This window comes from Oreochromis niloticus, linkage group LG18, assembly GCF_001858045.2.
Source record: "Oreochromis niloticus isolate F11D_XX linkage group LG18, O_niloticus_UMD_NMBU, whole genome shotgun sequence".
In the NCBI taxonomy this organism is placed as follows: Eukaryota; Metazoa; Chordata; class Actinopteri; order Cichliformes; family Cichlidae; genus Oreochromis; species Oreochromis niloticus.
Window position 1 is genome coordinate 11,288,469 of NC_031982.2, and position 20,555 is coordinate 11,309,023.

A 20,555-nucleotide genomic window follows, 5' to 3' on the forward strand; every position below is an offset into this window, starting at 1 on the left:
TCGGCCCTGCTGGGTATCTCATCTCCCTCCACACACACTCCTTTTACAAGCAGCCTTTTATTTGACAAGCCTAATCTTTCTCAACACAAGAAGTGACAATAAGCAGGCACAGAGGCCTAATTAAAGGGACTTTCATTCAAATTAACACACACTCTCCCACACAAACCTCTGATGACCCATTAGCTGCACAATGGTTAGGACAATGCTTCTCTATCACACACACACACACAAATACACACAGTGTTCTGCAGGGGGAGAGCGGTAAAGCTGGATTTAGATTTAGGAATGCAATAAAAGTGCAGATGGGGGTGGGGCTAACCAGCTGCTTGTCAGTAGGGTGGGGTTGGGGGGAGATACCTTCACAATCTCTAGATAAGACAAGTTGCATATAATGGGATCTCTCAGGGCACTTTCATCTATCCATATCTTTGACTGCGACCCCCATGAAGCTGCGCAGTTTACAAGCAGATTCATCACTTATCTCTTGAAGCTCTTATCCGAGGTTGTCGTCCCTCCTCTCCTACCCTTTTATCGGAATTTGACCCCGGGCTTTTAGCGTGGCAAGGGGCGTGAAAGTCAGTTTGACCTCTCGGGGTAAGCTCCGACACAAAACACCGTGCATGGCAACAAAGCGCTGAAAACAGAGGACCTCTGAGAAATGAGCAGTGACCATAAAATGGTAACCTCTATTTTCCAGCACAATAAAGGTGTTCTCGGGAGGACTGCTCGCATGTACGCGGGATCAAAGAGCACCGTTCACGGCGCAGTGCGCTTTTGCGCTGGGAATTGAAGTTCACCTCGATGCTACCTCGCTTGGCTTCTTAAAAAACAAAGTTTACTGCGATATGAAAGCATGAATCTGGGGGTGTTCTTAAAGACAAAGGCGAGGCAGGAGATTGGTTTGCTTGCGTTTGTTGTGGGGCTTCTGGGTAATCTGGTTTTGTCGGGATGGTTTTTGGGGCCTCGGGGTCATGCTCTCTGCATCTCTGAAGACAGACATCCTCCACATTCTTCCTGTGTGTGTGTTTGTGTGCGCACGCTGCCCCACACAGCCCACTCTCTTTGCTCTTTGACTCCAATGGCCATATAAGGCAGCCAGCACCATGGTAACCACAGGGCTTGAATAGCAGTGTCAAATCCCTGGGTGCGCGCACACACACACACACACACACACACACAGCCCCCTCCCCCTCTGCATACACTCCTGCTCCCCTCCCTCCTTCTCTCTCTCTCCGGCTTTGCTTGATCTCTCTTTCTCAAACACACACAGACTCACACACACACACACAGACACACACACACACACAGACACACACAAATACGTTGGAGGAAAACAGACAACAGGAAAGAGGGTCGAGGAGAGAGAGAGAGAAGGTGGGGGGGAAAAAAGCAAATGCTGAGAATTTCAGTCTGTGTGTCGAGCTCAGCCATTTCCTTGAATCATAATCTGATTTGTGGACTGTGAAGCCGGAGAGGGAGAGACAGAGGGGTGAGAGGAGCACCCATCTCTTCAACCCCCTCCTTCTGATCGCCTGAGCCATAGGGAAACGCTTCTCACACACACAGAGGCGAAAAGCAGCACAGAGGGGCTAGGCCGCAAGTCATTAGTTCTTGGTGGACAAGCACTCACAAAAGGCTGGAGGGAGAAGGCTGCACAAGCGCCTGGAGAGCGACCACGGGAACTATGGAGGGCTGAGCACACGGACACCCTCTTGTACGCTCTCTTGTTTTTCTGGGTTTTCTCTGTGGAAGCAGGAAGCACAGAAGCTTGTGTCACAACTGAAGCTACAACAAGCTACAACAAGCAAGGAAGAGAGATCACTTCCTTGTGCCGGGGATCTGCTGGTGTGTGTTTTGGAAGTGAGTGCAGGCAGTCCACGTCGCCAGGTCTGCTGCCACCGCCGCTGCTGCTGCTGCTGCAGCTGCCCCCAACATCGCTCTGAGGACCGCCGTGACCACCTGAAAATGTTGCAGCTGCTGCGTGGACATTAACTTGGTTTGCTCAGTGTGGAATGTCTCCATCACGGGTCACAATGCTACTGCTGCTGCTGAGGGGATTACAGCAGGGAGAGAAGAGTTGCCCGCCTTCTCAGGAAGATCTCTAGAGCGACAAGAGGATTTCTTTTTCAGCGAGGGAAGCCACAGACACCACATTACTGTTTGCTCTAAGGTAAGCTTGACATTTTCTCTCAAAGGACTCTGCATACACAGAATAGCTGCTACGAGCAAGGGCAAATTCAGTGTTAGGGGTACTTTAAGAGGGGCGGTCAAATGCTCTCCAGGCATGTGCTAAGGCGAGCTATGCTGAGGTCCTTTTTCAGCCATTACTGTTGCTACAGAGACAGGGCTGTACGTGTGTGAGAGGACAAGAGCATGCAGAGCAGCGCGAGACAGGATTCTGCACCTCGTGCCATTTGCTTGCAAATGATTTTGTGTTTTGCTTTAATTTTGGAGGGTGTGCGCTTAATGTGTGTTTCCTGTGAAAGGTTCCTCGGCTGAGACTATTTGCCTGTGCAGCGCTCGTTGCCCTTAACCATCTCAGGAACTGGTCCGAAGAAGAGGACGAAAACACCAGGCAGGGGCTACGAGCTGGATACAGAGAGAGCGCGAGAGAGAAAAGAGCAGAGGAAGACACTGAAATCTACATGCATGCAAAACTAAAAGTTGCCACACTGAGACTGTTTCCAGGTCATAGTGGAGTGGGAGGAGACTGATCGCTCTTGTTTTTTTTTTTCCTCGTTCTCCTGCCAAACACACTTCTACTCAAAGGCTTAAAGCCCCCTCCTTTTTTAGCCCCCCTCTCATTGACATCTGCCATCTACCCTGAGGATTGTTTTTCTTTCTGTTCTTTGGTATAACAACCCAGAGACTTCATAAACAACTGAGAGAGGGAGAGGTGGGGGAAAACACACGCACACACAGTCTGGACTTTTTGATATTTATGTTACCTTGACAGCAACCAGAAATCTTGGCTGCCTGTCCCATTTTCCTCTGCGGTGGTTCGTAACCAAGCGATGGCCATGGTGAGTGGGGGCTGGGGAGATCCCAATGGGGGCACTAACGGGCTGGGGGACAAGGGCTACCTGAGGGGGAGGAGGAAGACGGCTCTCCCCAGGCGGGAGGCAGCGACATGGAAGCCGGAGAAGATGACAAGGCCTGCGTGGTGGACTGCGTGGTGTGCGGGGACAAATCCAGCGGGAAACACTACGGAGTGTTCACCTGCGAGGGCTGCAAGAGCTTCTTCAAGAGGAGCGTCAGGCGCAACCTCAGCTACACCTGCAGGTGAGGCATTGTGGGTAATTGTTATTTTTTGATTTATTGATGGGCTGAGCTCGCACAGTGTTGAGAAACCCGCTTAATACAGGATACTGGAAGGTGAAAGAGGAAATGAGACTAGTTATCGTTAAAAAATACGTCCATATGTTTTTTTCTTTTTAAAAAATTTGTAGACTAAATGAAATATTTAAAAATAGTTATTATTGACATGACGTTTTATTATTGACAAATATACACTTCCTAAATGTGAGGACTCGTTGCATTTCTTTGTCTTGTTGTACTGGATGTAATACTTTAAGTGCCACAAAACAAACTGCTTTCATGTGGGAAGAACATTTTCACTATTATCTGTTTTTTCTGACTAAATTATTCCCAAAAAATAACAGAAACGTTACTAATCAAATCAGCTATTATTTGTAGCTAATATTTGTTATATGTGTTCACTAGATCGCCATTTCCATACAATTTTGAAACTAGTGATTATTTTCTCTCTTTTTTAAATCAATCTAAAAGACAATCCGAGCTCTTACCAAGCCAAGATATTCTCGCTTCAGATTATTTCTGTTCACTTCTGATCAAAAAAAGTATCTGAATCCTTTAATTAATTACAAATATTTATTTATTTATTTGCTGTTCATTTGACTTATTTAGCCCATGATAACATTTTTAGCCAATGTTACTTGAATAATAATGAAAGCGTCTGTTGTGCACAGCAGACAGCTACATACAGTTAAGCTATATGACTGAACCATGTAGCCATCAGCTCTCAGGGCGCCATCATGTTGTGCGCAGCCTCGTGGAAAATCTAGTTTCATAATGCAATATTAATGTTGAGTAGCTCTGTGAAAAGGAAGTGTTGGCATCAGGCTGTTGACACTAATCTGCAAACAGCTTTTATGCTCATCAGATTGTTTTTTTTTTTTTTTTTGAGAGGAAGATAATGGCTGCACATCAGAGCAGCTTTCCCTCTGCGACTTTTCTACTCCGTGTGTGGGGTTTGTTTTTACATTTGTCATCAGGTTTGGCCGCTTTTGATCACATGTCACACAAACTGATGCCCGCAGTAAAGCTGACAGTTATTAACTGTATTACAGGACAGTGTAGTCGATGTATTTTAATACATGTAAATGCAGTATGTGTAAATGCCGGTGTGATGTGGGGCAAATGTTTATTAACTTTACACATTTGTAATGCTGCTCTGCTGCATGTGCTGCACAATTGTTTCTTTTCCGTCTCACATATGCGATGACATAAGGCTGACTTCATTTTTTCCAGACAATCAAATAAAGTTGGCAAATATTTAATGACTTATTATTCACTAATGAACTTTTTCTGGTTTTTATTCTCAGATCAAACAGAGAGTGTCAGATCGACCAGCACCACAGGAACCAGTGCCAGTACTGTCGCCTGAAGAAGTGTTTCCGTGTTGGTATGCGCAAAGAAGGTAACTATCCTGTTCCGCAAATTATTTTACCATCCATTCACTTTCTCTGGCAAAAATAAAAAAAGCTGTGGCAAATGCTGTGATTATAATTGCACAATAATGGAAATACCGCAGCTGAATGATTACAAAAGGCCACTTTCAGCTGCTCCTGCATTTATAAGGGGTTGCCACAGTGGATAGCTCTGCGTATTTGATTTATGTGTTGGATCCTACATAAACCCCCCCAAACCAGGGATCTTCTGCTTGTTAGGTAAATGTGTAAACCACTAAACTATAAAAAAAGGGGGGATAAGTGACATTCAGCACTAAGCATCAGAGAGTCTTCTCGTTATTTCCATCAGATACTTTTTTGAAAAGAATAAAAACCCATCATAGTATAGTAGTAATTATCTGCTAGTGTGATCTTGCCTTTTCTCTGCTCTGTATTGCAGAGAATGCCACACATAGTTCTCTAGGTCCTATCATGGCTTAGCAAGCCATGCGTGTCAGCTCAATGCCATGTACTAAGTGGCTTAATCTAGTGCCTGCGTAACAGTGAGTGAGAGGGATACAGGGCTAAGACACCTGCGTCCCAGAGGCTTAAGCCTCTGGTTGAAGCTACAGAAACCCTCTGACTTGTTGGCTCAATCAAGAAGAATCCAATATGGGAACTTCACCCTAAGTGGAGGATCAAGCAAGGCCCTCTGACTGATACACAACAACAAACAAATAAATAAATAGTTGCAAACAAACACATTTGTTAGGCCTTTTAAAACTGACATCAACATTCAGGAGATTCTAAGCACAGACATCCTCCCTCAGTGTCTCTTGAGTTGGTTTATTCCTTGTAATCACAGATCACAAAGTACGCTAACTAGACACATTATGAGTCCCTGTAAAACAAGAGAGAGGTTCCATTTGCTCCACTACCTTGAGTGAGAGGTCAGAGTCAGCTAGTGAGCCGCATTCCTACTGTATGTGTGAATTGGGCATGTTGCTCAAGGACGCTTGAAAAGGGCAGATGCTCATACCGGGAATTAATATCCCCAAACGCAGCGATCTCTATTGGTTTCTGCCCTGCTTTGTGCTGAGTTTGATTGTGCATGCTTTTAATGCTGGAGAATAGCTTCCTAATTGAGTCAAGCCTGTCTGCTGGTAATCAGAAATGCACTGCTGGCTGAATTCAGTTTTAACTTTTCTTTTCTTTGGTCTTCTCAACCAAATCCCCTCCATCACCTCCCCTTGTCCTTTGCAATTTTCTATTCTGCCCTTTTCTTCTCCAACCCTTTCCTTTCCTTTCCTTTCCTCTCCTCTCCTCTCCTCCCCTTTGTCCCCCAACCAAAATACAGCAGTTCAACGCGGTCGCATCCCACCTCAGCCGAGCCTCAGCCCCTCCATCACACCCATAGGTGGCGCCAGTGGCCTTGGAGGCGGCGAGTTCTATAACAACAACAATGGAGGTAGTGGTGGTGGTCAGCCAGTGTCTGAACTTATTTCCCAGCTGCTGCGAGCCGAGCCTTACCCCAACAGTCGCTATGGACACCAGTACAACCAGCAGGCCGGTCCTGACAACGCTATGGGAATAGATAATATCTGTGAACTGGCTGCGCGGTTACTCTTCAGCACAGTGGAGTGGGCGAGGAACATCCCTTATTTCCCTGAGCTGCCTGTGTCCGACCAGGTTAGAGGATTATTTCTAATTAAAAGCCACATATACAGTTTTGATTTTGAAAGACTCGTCCCTCTTTATCAGATTATATAGCAGGAACTGTAAAACATAAGCAGAATGAACTGAGTAGACATTAAAGTGTTGAGGGGGGTGTCACTACTAAATCCTCAGGTGGCCCTGCTGAGACTGAGCTGGAGCGAGCTGTTCATCCTCAGCGCGGCGCAGTCTGCCCTGCCGCTCCACATGGCGCCCCTGTTGGCTGCAGCTGGCTTCCACTCCTCGCCCATGTCTGCGGAGCGCGTGGTGTCCTTCATGGATCAGGTGAGGGTGTTCCAGGACCAGGTGGACAAGCTGACCAGGCTACAGGTGGACTCGGCTGAGTACAGCTGTCTCAAGGCCATCGCGCTGTTCTCGCCAGGTGATTAGTGATTCGAGTGGCTAGTAAGAGCAGAAAACATAGTCTTGCTTGTTGACTTCACCTGCTGTCATTTTAGCACAGCTAGATCAACAAAAGAATGGTAAAAATCCTCACAGTTTGATGGTGCCTGGCAAACATCCAACAGCTTTATCTTGTAAAAAGACCCTTTAACTGTTTAAAGAGGCTTTAGGATTTAGAGAAACTGATCTCATGTCCGTCTTCTTCTTCTTTCATGGAGAAAAAACAGAAAGAACTGCTGGAAGACTAACAAGCCACTTAGTCCAAGGCATTCATCGAACAATTTACCTCCTATGGCACCATCTCCTGGCTTGTCATTGAAAATGCAGTAATGTTTTAAGTGCTTTGTAATTAGCAGCACCATTGATCATCATGAGCCCTGAGCTTTTCCTGACTTAAGTCTTACATAAGTGTCTGGCTTAAAGAAGTAGTTTATAGCGACTGTCACCTCTAAAAGCGATCATTATTTAAAGTAAAACTTTTTTTAAGTGAGGCTTATAAATCATGTTTTGGCCTGAGAGCATCCATAGATGAAGCACTTTGGTTTCACGTGTTTCCCTCTGGGAGGTTTTATTACATTATTTGCTGGGATTTCATCCTTCCTCTAGGCTCATCACGACTCTTTATGTAACCTGCCCACACTATTAAGTAACTGCCTCCTCCCTCCTCCCTCTTAGATGCCTGTGGTCTAACAGACCCAGTACACGTGGAGTCTCTGCAGGAGAAGGCTCAGGTGGCTCTGACAGAGTACGAGAGGATGCAGTACCCGAGTCAGCCTCAGCGCTTCGGCCGCCTCCTCCTGCGCCTGCCCGCCCTGCGTGCCGTTCCTGCCAGCCTCATCTCCCAGCTCTTTTTCATGCGCCTGATAGGAAAGACACCCATTGAGACGCTGATCCGGGACATGCAGCTCTCCGGAAACTCAATCAGCTGGCCGTATGTCCCAGGACAGTAGCTCCCTGACAGACGAGGTCTCCGTCTGGTAATAGTGACGACAAGGACCCACAGGAAACCTCCTGACTCATCACTATCCATCTGTGTGGTTATCAAACTGCAGCGCCAGCTGGCCATCATATGCACTGTACTGTAACCGCTCAATTCCCCCTCATGAACGAGCCCTCAGACTCCACATGGGCCTCCAGAAGAAGAGAGTAGAAGAATAGCATAGCCAGTGCCAAGCTGGAGCTGTCTTGTTGCCAGTGCTGTCGTTCTGGTGCCAGGTCCCAGGCCGGAGACCAGCTCCTCACGCTGGGCTCCGATATGGCCACCACAGCCAGTCATGTCACCACCCACATGTCATAGTGACTAAAGACTCTGCAGTTTCATGTAGAGGGCAGCAGCACCCCACTACAAATACATTTAGAGAACAAAACTGTCCTGCCAACAAACATCGGAGGAGCAGTGTTTCCCACACCAGGCTCATTTTCCATGGCTCACCATTTGTGATACAATGACCTTTTTAACCAAATAACTGACCACAGGATGATCCAGTATCATCACTATTATGGATCGATCTGTGCGCCTCACTGTTGAAGGGAAACTCTTACCTCAACACCGGGGAAGACACTAAGGAGCTCTTGAAAAGGAGCAGAAAGGAGATAAAACCAAGGAAAATTCACCAAAGTCTATCATGTCATCCTACGAGATGGTCCTTACACCCAGAAAACGAGATGAACCGACTTGTGACTGCCTGACCATCGAGTAAACAGCGCATTTAAATTCATCCACAGGGCTCACTGGTGGTGTAGTTGAAGAAGATTTAACAAAAAAAAAAAAAAAAAGGCATAGTAAGATGAGAGCGGACTAATACCTCACTAGACATCAGAATGCTTTAGTCTGATATTTCCTAAACACAAACCTCTGTAAATTTTGTTCACCAGAAACCGCCTTCTTTTTGACAACTGCCTTGTTTTTCAGTACAAATTTGGGACACCTGTGTAACACAAGTCTTAGATCCCCCAAATTGATTTTCAGTCGTCTACTGAATATGAGTTTTGACTCGCTGAATATGGTGCATTCAGCGTTATTTTGATCAAACATCATTGTTATTATATATACATATATATATAAATATATATTTGTTTTCTTTTTTCACATATGCACTGAGAAACGGCAGGCTGACGTCTAAATTCTACTTGAGTTTAGTTGTTTGAAACGATTCTGAAACAATAAGAATTTGCTTGACAAAAACAGCTCTAAGAGTTAATAATCGACACTACCAGTTAAATCCCAGTTTACGCTTCTGGAGACCACGATCTCCTGAAAACTGTATTGAAATATGTACATATATATATTAAGGCCGGCTTTTGTCTTTTCTGCATGTTCAACTGTTATTTTGGATCTCTGCTAAGTTGATACTGTTTTATTTTATGTAATTAAAGTTTCATTTAAACATTAAAGTATTTGCCTTCAATGGTAGCTCCTAAATGTTTCTTCTTTTTTTTTTCCTACCTGTATTTACATGAAAATACCTCTGTCATCTGTTGAGATGTCAAGAAAGAAGCTGAATGCCATTACAACTAATACGACGTAGAGCTGTTCATGCTCTCATCTCTTAGCGTCTTGAGTGTGTCTCTGCTGTTTGTGAATGATGTTGTAATTGATGAGGATCTGGTGAAAAGACTGCGCTTGCAGGATATTCAATGCCAAAAGATTATACTGTCTGTCGGGTTAGAAGAAGATGGGATTCCCTGGTCCACCTGGATTTACCTCGCATGGGTATTTCAAGAGGCGGGTTTACAAAATCAGGACTATTTTAGGTATTTTTAAGGAAATTATGACAAATGCACTCCAAACTCAGCACGATTCAGCAGTTTGCAATTTAAGAAACCAGAGAGGAAGAGTGCAACTCCTGCTTCTTGATTTGCCGCTGGGCCATTTTGGAAGTTCTTTGCATTTTCTTCCCTCAATCTACAATTCACACAACCATGCCGTAGAGGGAGGGGGAAAAAATATTGTTAATGTTTTCTTATCTTTGTGTTACTGAGTTCTTAAGATTTAAAATTTCATGTGTATGGCAACGCTATTAAAAGAATCAAACGATGACGATGTGTCTTTGTTATGTTTTTTTTTAACTTCTTGAATAATGTGTTGTAATTTCATCTGTATGAAGAATGCCAAATAAACACTGCAACATGTACTGCAAGTTTGCTGTTGAAAGTAGTTTTGTATGACAAAAACAGAGGAGTTTCACTTGCTTCTTTATTTACATTATGCTCGTCTTCCAGCGTATTCTTACATAGTTTGTCATATATTTAAATTAAATTACAACTGAAATTGAAATCTCATGCTTAAATATGACAGACATGGTGACAGACATATGACAGTGCCGTGTTCTTATGCAGTTTAAAACCACACACAGAGTTGCTGTATGCTTACAGCTTCATGAACATTAATGTCAAAAACAGAAATGAGGCTCACTGGCTGTAGGACCAGTATTAGCGCCACCAGCAGGGAAGTTCTGTGCAGCCAGTGAAGGAAAAGTCAGTAAATGCTGGGTGAATTCTTGTCAGCACACCTTTCTGGACAGATGAATAATGTACACTAGCAGAAACCTTGGTCGTAGATTTTCACCAGACGTTTGATGTGGAAAAGTTTTTGCCGAAGTTCCTTACTCTGCTTCTTCTTTGCTTGATACTCAGGCGTCTAGAAAAAAACAAAATTTAAGCAAGTGTACATTTAAAAAACTCAATATTGCCAATTGTAGTAGTGTTACAGTGCAGGAATGAGATAGCTAGTTTATTTTATAATCTGGACTGTAAAACAGCAAATTACATTTGTCTAATACATGCGAACATGTCATAGCTCCCCTTAAAGAAATTAAAAAGTATATAGATGGCTACATTCTGCTTTCAGGTCCTGACCTCTGGGTTCCACCCTTCCCTATTGCTAGTTCCTGATGTTCCTGCTTTTCATGTCACTGGTGCTGGTATGAGTCCTGCAGCCACTGCATGCTCTCCAGGGCCTATAGAAGTTGACTAAAGCTGCCTTTCCTTAGCTTGGCTATTTTTTTGTTTTATTTTTTTGTAGGTTTCTTATGTGCCTAGCTGGTTTGTTTTTGCTTGTTAAACCCGACTGATTTATTGTGACCACAGGGAGCTTGTAGGGGAGAGTTGCCATATTCTTTTGATATTCCCCCTTTTCTCTTGTTTATCTTTGGTTGCTAGGGAGGTCTACTTTTCTGTTGACTAGCTTCATCAGTCAATGGGTTTTATTTCAAGTTAGGGCCAGTTTGTTTGCTGTGTTGGTTTTGTCTCTTCCTAAAATGAACTTCTGCTTCCTTTTATTCACAACCTGACAATAAATCTTTTCAAACCGACCCAAACAGCCTCCTCATGTTTCCCTATCTAGTATTATGTAATTCCCCTTACATCTAGGGCTATTTGGGGATGTAACATGGTCCACCCAAAGCCCCCAAATTGGGCTGTTAAATCAAAGAATGATGAAATGACATGTGGGAAGATTTCAGACAAGCAAAGATGGTGACAGAAGTATAACTTACAGTCAAAAAGTCTTGCAAAATGTGTTTTTATTTGATTTCCCTGGTGACTCTAATCCTGCACTTTTTCTGTTTGCGTGACCATTGAAAATTTTTTAGAAAATACCCCTCAGCTCCCTTACTGCAAAACATCAGAAAATAGTCTAGTTTATGGGCTTAATCACCAGCTTCAAGCCCTACTGATTATAAAAGAAATGTAATTTTTAAGAAATGGTCCTCAGTAGAGTTAGAAAGAAGGAGCAACAAGGGGATCTGTGTGTCTTATGATAAACAAGTCATTAGCCAACTAGCATGCAGTGTCCCACTTTTTCACCATCTGCGTTGATTTCAAAACGCTAAGATGACGTTGGCAAAATGTTCGGTTTGACGCTTCACAACTGATCTTTAATTTAACCAATGAGTGATGACGCAGCAGGCATGTCCATCTTTTAAATTCAATCTATGATTTTAGGTTAGTGCATGTTTAATTTACTCAGTTTCTCTCAGCTAGAAAGTGAAGAAACTGCAAACTTTACATTATGACATCACAGATCTTCTTATACTCACACTTTTAAGATATTTCAGTCGGTTATACTCATCTGCCAGACCCTAAAAAAAGAAAAAAGAAAGGTTTTGCAGACTTTATGCTGGGAAATGTCAAATACTTACAGCCACAGCCATGACTGGCTGATATATTCTCCTGGCCCTCCACCTTAAGCTTTTCCACTCTGTGCACCTTATTCCTGTTTTTCTCTACCTGGTACTTCATGGAGTCTTCTTCCAGTGCGTCCAACTCTCGGCTCAGCTTGTGCATCTTGTCGCTGATGTCATCCAGCTCGCTGCAGAGGATCTTATAGCGCAACAGATCTGAGTCAAAATCCTTCTTGTATTTTCTGCGCTGCTCATCTGAAGTTATCTCTGGGTACAGCCTGGAACAGTGTTAATACCAAGACATGAAATCACTGTTACATTAAAACTGTTATTGGGGCAATGGCAGATACAAAGGGGAGCTTTTCATTAGTATCTCCACCAGTATTAAATTAGCTAAACTCCCTTAGAGGCAACAGTGATCCTGACCACTTCTTTCTGATATTGCTGTATTTTACTCTAAAATATTATAAATACTGTGTCATTTCTTTATTAAAGATGTGACTGATTAGATAATTTTTCCTCCTCAGGGTATGATCTTTACTTAATTGTGGGTATAACCAAAGAGGATTTTTAAAAACTGATACCAATGCTAATTTTTCTTGCTTAGTCAACATCTGCAGTGATATTCAGCATTTTTTAATTTAATTCCATTCGTTCATTAAAAAATTAAGAGATTGTTAAAAGGAAGGAAATGCATCTGAACCAGCACGTAGACTCTTCATTTAAACATAATGCATATTTTTAACATTATATGAGTAAAAACATATTTTTCTTTTTCAGTAAAGGGACATGTAGTCTTTATAATTTGAGGTTCAAGACTATATTTTGTATTTATTATTTAAACTACTCTGAACACCACCGAAGCTTCTTTTGCCTTGACTGAACTCTCTGAGGTTGCAGCATTACGTGGCAGCAACCTCAGGACATACCTGTAGAGGTAATCTGTGTGGTCCCGGTCCAGCCCGTTGCCGGTGTCTCCCGTGGTGTAACCAGTTTCATACTGCGACTCGATCGTCGCCTGAGCAGCAGGCATTGGCTCTCTGTCCTTTTTCCGTTCCTTCTTCAGGTAATAAGGTGGAGGCCTGATGCTGTCACTCTCATCTGAAGAGCTGCTGGGACAAACTATGGCCCTGCAGTTTTGGTACAAAGGCTCAGCACCATGTGTCTTGCTCTTGTTTGCAGAGACACTGTGGAAAATCAAGATCAGGAACAGGGAAACTTAACTTATATGTTTGACACCGTGACGAAAATGTGTCTCTTTTTGCTTTTTTATTTAATACTTGTTTGGATTTGAAGCCAAACATCGGGCAGCAGTCACTGTCCTCACAGGAAGAGAGATGTGTGTGTGTGTTTTTGTAATGTGACCTATTATTTGGACACAGGCCACACTGGAGAATCCGTGCGTCACAGACTCATTTGCTGCAAACATCACCCACCTGTTGGTTTTGTAATTTCCCTCACTGTGGATGCTGACTGCTCCATTGCCGTAGGAGACCACGCTGTTCTCCGCCCTCAGGTCTGGCGCCGCTCTCTCTGACACAACAACAGTCGGTGCCTGCTGGGTGCTGCGCACTTCTCCAACATGATTCACCTAAGACAACATCCGGACGCTCAAATCATAATCTCCTTATTTACTTTCAGGACCTCTGGTTTGAATGAGCTGAAGTCTTTATCTTGGTATTTTCTGAGATAACGCCATATTTAACACGATGATATAAATAATATAATCCTCCAGAGTTGAGAGATGTATTTTTTTTAAGCCGGAAAGAAATCCTTCGACTGACTCTGTCGCCTAAGTGGAGAAGTGCAGAACTGGAGGGTTCTCCAAACTGCTCAGAAACACTTGGCTGAAAGTCGGCGTGTCCCTGCCAGACGCGTTCGCATGTAGCCAGACTGATACAAGGGCAGGCACAAACGCTAGCCTTGGCCTCAGCATGACAGTGTGACAGCTCTCATATCCATTCAGCCATTAAAGAGAGAGAGAAGCACTCCTCCAGGTTTTCAGGATGAGCTCCCCCTCACCTAAAATAATCTCTTCATTTCTTTCAGCAGCTAACAGAGGCGATTCATTCGAAGGACACATCCGCACAATACAATTTCCCGGCTCCATCTGATGTGAGATGCATTCTACCAGAGCGTTAACAGTGTGAGAGCGTGTGAACATCAATATCATCAGCAGCGCGCTGAAAAGGCTGAGACTGCGGCGAAGAGTCGCATGTGTTTATCAGACAGATATTTTAACACCTACAGTGTAACAGATGTTGCAACTACTGTCAAAAGAAAACATCCTTATAGGATACGGAGAATATCAGACACTGAAACTGCATTACGCCTCATTTGATCCACTGTCATATGCATCATTAATGAAGGCTTGTCTGACCTATTTCTGTAACAGGGTGCAGTCACACAGGATAAAGGTCTAGAGAGCTGATGTTTGAAAAATGCAGTCAGTGAAATAGATCTTATGGATGTGAGGGTTGCAAGTCAATCCCCCATGTGAGGGTGTGGGGGGTGTGGGTGGGGAGCACCTACAGGAAAGCTGCAAGGAATTTGATCCACTGCGGCAGACAGGTGCACATTCAGCTGTTATTGTTAAATCCAGACATCACGATTATTATTAGTAACGGTTCTGATTACTACCTAAATCTGCAGATATTTCCAATTAAATGATTGATTGTGTTGTCTACAAAGGGCTGCCAACTATTAGAATTTAGAAATTTACCCAGGAAGGCTGTCTTTAATGATTGCTTTGACTCACTATTATGGTCATTTGTAAGCAATGAGGTCTGCGACATTATGTAAACAATCATCACAATAAAATCCCTCCGTAACCTTGAGATACTTTTCCTTTGGAGGAGGTCTTGTCATCTGGTCGACTCCTGATGCTGATAAAAAAAATTAATTGAGTTTTTTTTTTTAATTCAACATAAGCAACACACAGTTGTCAGATATCATAACGCATTTGCTTTTAATCTACTTTTCCTATATTCTCTCAATTATCTCTCTTTTCCAGTCATGTAGCACAAAACCGGGGGAAATTACGTCTTAGCCAGGAGTCTAATCTGCAGCAGTGTGTAGCAGCCCCTTCACAGACTGAATCATTTAGTGCCACCACACTCTGTAGGGATTCACACAGCAACACAGAGGCAACTCAACCCTTTTTATTCATTATACATGCCACATACATTATATATGCCTCCCTGCAAGGCAAGCATCTTCAGTGCGATACAAGAGTGCCCCAGAATAGGGCCTGCCTCTTGATGAAGCAACTCGGTACATGCTTTGCGCTGATAGGAAGAATGTAGGCCAAGACTTTACTGAACTTACTGAATACGTTGCTTCCCTTGCCCTAATGAGTCATGGTGGACCCGATACGTTCATGTCACATGGCTACTCTAATAGATTAATCGCTGCTAAACATCGCATCAGGCTACTGTGAAATAAAAAGAGCACATAGCGTCAAAGCAGCAGGAATAGCTGGTAAATGCTGGACCGCTGATGGTCTCTGAGAAAAGCTCTCAAACCAATTTTTCTTGTCCTTTCATTGATACATGTGTCAATAAAACCCCAAAAGAACTAATTCTTTAAATTCCTCAAACCCCGCATCATTGCGGAGGTCATAATCTGAGATGACGCATATCTGCATCTCTGAGAAATGCAAAGAAGGCAGATTGGACGGTATGTGCACATTTTGGTTCCCATTAATAAACATGCTGTGGAGGATGTTTATTAATGACATGACAATGAGCCAAATTGCACCTCAACGTTCTGTGAGCTTTGTAGCGGACCAAGTGGCAAAGTGATGGAGTAGTGCATCAGATGGCATGGCCATTCCAACAGCCTGACCTAAACCCACCCATCATGGTTGGGATGCAGAGTGAGGAAATCAGTCAAGAAATGCTTATCGCAGCTGGCAGCTCCTGCAAGACTGCTGGAAAATTTTTTATGATAACCTAAGGAAGTCGCTTGTTGGAATGAACAGTACTCAAACCTGTTATCAAAGCAAAGGAGGTTATTTGAGGAATGCTTTGTTCACATTTTTTGCTTGGCACATTCAGTAAAGGTCAGAAGTTTACATGCTCTCATCACAGGCTTGAATGTCATGGTAATTTGGGGCTTTTAGTTATTTTTTTGAACTGTCTTTTTTGCATGGTGAAATAATTATACAGCATTCATCTTTAATGGCTTTAAAAAAACAAGAAGTGGGTGCATGAGTTTGAATTTATTTTGGATTTTCTCTAATTCCCATACAGGCTGATGGGCAACTTGCTGAGGGACATTTAATCAAATGTTTGTGAGAGTGAGTGTCAATTAAAAGCCCCAAATTACCACGACTGTAAACTGTAATTGTGTTATTTAAATTGTTTGATGTCTTCAGGACTGTTCTACTATACTGTCATGTATAAAAATAATGAAAAACCATTAAATGTGTACAAATTGGTTCTATAGATCAAGCAAATGTTTTTTCTGTGGGTAAAATCTTGATTCAAACAGATGGAACAAAGTGGTGCTGCGTGTTAGTCAAGAGCTTTTATTTCTGTCTGTCTCTTTTATGTGTCTCAGTTTTAAGTAGATTTTTTAGTTTCTAAGTCATAAATTATGTCATCTAAATTTAAACAAAAATACATGTGACAGAAACAACATAGAAATATTGTTTGTAATCTGCATCATACTCACAGCAAAGCACATATCTTATCCCATTGATAAAATCTAAGAAGTCAAGCTGCTGTTCAGGGTTATTTCTTTAGATGGATATTGTACTGGTTTCTGTGGGTTTTGGCTGATTGTATGGAGAATACAGTAATATCAATTAAAAAATAACTGAACGAGGTGCCGACACCTTTGCTACATGAGGTTCATTTCTTGCCGTCTTTGTTGCTGTATGGTGTAATATATTATGTAATATGTTGTAAATCTGTGAGGTTAGGAACAAAACAACTTAATTTTATTTAGGGACAACTAGTTAAAAAAATGCGTTTACCACAAATTTTTCTGCTTCTAAATGAATCATTCTGAGACGGTGTGCAAAGTGAAACTTAAAACCTGGCTCTTAACCATAAAGTGAGTTACTTTATGAGCCTCCTGATCAGTTTCATGTCACTATAAGGTAAAACCTGGACCTTGTAATGCTGCCTGACTGTCATTCTTAAATGGTTTCTATGTGCCTGTTATCACTAGTCTGGTTAATCATCAGTCAGAGTGAAACCTGGGAGTGTCATGGATAAACACCAGTATTCTTTGAATCAACATCGACAGGTATTGTGAGTTTGTGACACTCATTTTTCACTGTCAATGCATGAAAACTTCAACAGTTTGTTTATATAAATGCTGGGAATTCATTGGTGCTGGTATCTAAAAAAAAAAGCCATCGTGACCATGTAGGAAGTGATGTAACTCTAACTGTAAAAAATGAAGTTATACAAAAATAAGTCAAGATCTTTTTGTTAATTAACTTTTTTATTTATCCTCAGCTAATAAACATCAGTTCTCCATTTATATGCTTTGTCAATAATAATAATGAGACTTTGCTCACCCAGTCCTGTATATCCTGCCCCTCCGATGGCCTGGCCACGGGCTCATCCCAGTGGATGTTAGCTTTTCCATGGCGCCAAATCTTGCTGCGGGTCTTGTAGGCGAAGTAAGCAGAAAACGACAAAGCCACCACCACCAGAAGACCCAACACAAACGCCACTGCCTGAGGAAAGATTGAACTTTAGATAGATAGATAGATAGATAGATAGATAGATAGATAGATAGATAGATAGATAGATAGATAGATAGATAGATAGATAGATAGATAGATAGATACTTCCTGCTAACCTCCTCGGGGTCCATGTAGCAGTAGTGCTGCAGGTATTGATTGTACAGAGGAAACCCCCCAGGAAAACCGGCCCCCACGCTGCCACTGAGGCTAGGGCTGCCCTGGATGTTCTGACACATCATGAGCATGGGGTTGTACAGCATGCTCTGCGAGCTCTGAGACATCGGGTTCACCCCAATCACAAAGATGATGTCAATGATGCCCTAGACGACAAACCGAAAGCAAATTTAATCATAATAAGTCATTTCAGTGATTTGCCAATGCCACACATTAAAAACACAGAAGTCTCATGTAGTTTCTACTTCCACTAAACATTTGGCTCAAACATTTAATTTAGCATCATTTCTGAACACAAAAGGCTGCAATTCAGTTTCAGGTAAAAACTGACTGATCAGGAGAGGATCCCACTGATAAGCCCACAGAGAACACAGAACCACTGTACTGTGTTCCCTCTCTGACTGGGGTCCTTCTGCATGGAGTTAGCATGTTCTCCTGTATCTGTGCGGGTTTTCTTTGGCTACTCTGGCTTCTTCCTACTATTCAAAGATATGCAGGGTGTTAGGTTAGTTGGTGATTTCAATCTAGCTGAAGGTGTGCAAGTCAATTAAATGGTTGTTTGTTTCTCATATGCTGGCCCTGCGATAGACTGGTGACCTGTCCAGGGTGTATCCTGTTAGGACAACTGCTTTTGAAAAGCAGAAGAAGAATGAATGGATGGGTGATGAGTGCTGATCGAAGTGATTTGATGAACATGAACAACTGAAATATTTGTGACTTGCTTTCTTTGTTTGATGAGACAGACTCACCTGAAGGACAGCTAAGATGATATCGCAGATGAACACAGTGAGGTAAAACCTGCATGTCCGTATGCTCCGTGACCGTGAGAAACTCGCCACCAAGAACCCCAGTGACACTGGGAAGTTGATGGCGGCCATAGAAATCATCGCTGCCTTGGCAGACTGAGGAGTCATGTAGGAGCCGCCATAGCCGTAGCTACCTCCGTAATATCCTGACCCCAACCCTCCAACACCTCCAGTATCAACAACACCATATCCCCCATAGCCAAATCTGTTCATGTCCCACACCAAAGTTGACGCTACTAAGGCGAAGATGAGGAAACACATGAGCACCGTGGCTCCTTGGAAGGTCTTGACAAAACCAGGAGGTGAGAACCAGCGGTAGAAGTGTTGAGGCTTCCCCTCCATGTAGTAAGACTCTGGTGGGACATCATAGGTGTAGGGGACATTCTGGCTCCGAGGGGATTGGACACTCCTTGGGGGATACAAGCTGTGGGAGGTAGTGCTGTAGGGTGGGCTGTACACAGGGGGGCTATCATAGTACCGAGGCTCATACATGGTTTAGTGGATAATGCTCCAATTTCACCTGGAAGAGGGGTGAAAATGAGACACTATTAATGCAAGGGTAAATGCCTTGAGCCTATATAGATATCAGCCCTATAACATAATGCATTTAAAACTGATTTTATTGCGCTAAGTATTTTAATTCAATTTTTTATAGTCTAAATACTTCGGTGGGATGCTTTGATGAGTAAAATGACTTTCAAAATCTAAAAGATGAATTCACTTCCAACGTATTTTCCCTGTCCCTTTAAGCGCTAATTAAGTGTAGCTACGTTTTAGTTATAAGTACCTTTTTCAGCTCACCAGCATGCAGCACACTCACCTCAGCCCGTCCCTGAACCCTTTCTAGTGTAGCTGACCCACACTTCATCACTCCAATGAGCTCAAACCAAGCACGCTTCAATTATTCAGACACACAGCAGATAAGAGGTGAGCCGGAGCAGCCATGCGTGGTGTTTTCAGCAGTGGAGAGCCACAGCCATATCCCCTGTTCTGCATGTTACCTGTGCGCACCTGCTGATTGTCAGCACCACTTACGGAGAGGGGAAGATACAACTTAAACCCCCCAAATTTAACTTTTTCTGTTTGATTTAAACCCGTAAAATAACGAACTAATGTACTTCTCTGTTACTGCAACTGTGTGCTATTTGTGTATAACTGAACATCTCTACATTAAAAGAGGTTCATTCCACTTCAGCCCAGAAAAAACAATATTCAGTCCACTGTCATTCCGAGTTTAAAATATGAGCATTTTACTTGGTCGTAAAATGTTTTAAACTCAATTGTTAATACTCGGAGGTTTTCGTTTAATCAATCAGCATCATCAGCGAGGTTAAACGGTCAATAATAATTTAAAAAATTCTCTTTAAATGTAAATTTCAGAGAAGAATCAACAGGGACATATCAGTTACGCAACTTACCCAAGCACCGTGGAAAGCTCGTAAACTTTACACCGGTCCAGGTTCAGCTGTGCTTAAACCGCGTCGTTCATGACTCCTGTCCACCACCACACCGTCCGCTTTATATCCCATCAACGATCGTTAACTTCGGCTTTATTTTACTGGATGGATAGTTTCTCCTAACAAAACAATGAAAGTTTCGAAAGCTTCACCCACACCCTCCGGAGCTGCCGAGCGTCTCTGCAGGAGCACAGTTCACCCGCTAACGACCTGCTTCACCCACGTGCTCGTGACAGTTTATACCCAGGCTCCTGCTACATTCAAATTTAAGTTTACAACCTCCAACCTAAGTATAACCTGCTGATAATCAGCCCAGTGCACGCATTAGACCGAAACCTTTTTGACAAATCTTTTAATCAATTATAATATATTTGTAAAAAATACAATTCATGTGATCTATGATTCATACTTTATACCATGCAGAGTGATACTTAACTACAAAATCATAACAATAAGTGCATAACTGCTTTTGTCAGACAGGCTGG

General features: G+C 42.8%; 2 protein-coding genes across 2 annotated transcripts; one reads left to right on the forward strand and one right to left on the reverse strand.

Moving 5' to 3' along the window:
• The first annotated feature begins 1,277 nt into the window (after nucleotides 1–1,277).
• nr2f6a (nuclear receptor subfamily 2, group F, member 6a) lies at nucleotides 1,278–9,844 on the forward strand. Its single transcript, XM_005476076.4, is given in 7 exon segments — nucleotides 1,278–2,170; nucleotides 2,487–3,084; nucleotides 3,087–3,282; nucleotides 4,626–4,720; nucleotides 6,049–6,380; nucleotides 6,540–6,786; nucleotides 7,482–9,844. Coding segments are annotated over 6 exon segments (1,215 nt in total). The 5' UTR covers nucleotides 1,278–2,170; nucleotides 2,487–3,014; the 3' UTR covers nucleotides 7,757–9,844.
• A 140-nt stretch (nucleotides 9,845–9,984) lies between these two features.
• On the reverse strand, nucleotides 9,985–20,302 carry zgc:154006 (occludin). The gene is made up of 9 exons (XM_005476075.4): nucleotides 20,032–20,302; nucleotides 18,557–19,133; nucleotides 17,750–17,953; nucleotides 17,463–17,624; nucleotides 13,366–13,520; nucleotides 12,859–13,116; nucleotides 12,036–12,207; nucleotides 11,846–11,887; nucleotides 9,985–10,446 (listed from the first exon to the last, which is right to left on the reverse strand). The coding sequence occupies exons 2-9, from the start codon at nucleotides 19,103–19,105 to the stop codon at nucleotides 10,345–10,347; spliced, it is 1,644 nt and encodes a 547-aa protein (XP_005476132.1). The 5' UTR covers nucleotides 19,106–19,133; nucleotides 20,032–20,302; the 3' UTR covers nucleotides 9,985–10,344.
• Nucleotides 20,303–20,555: the final 253 nt, after the last annotated feature.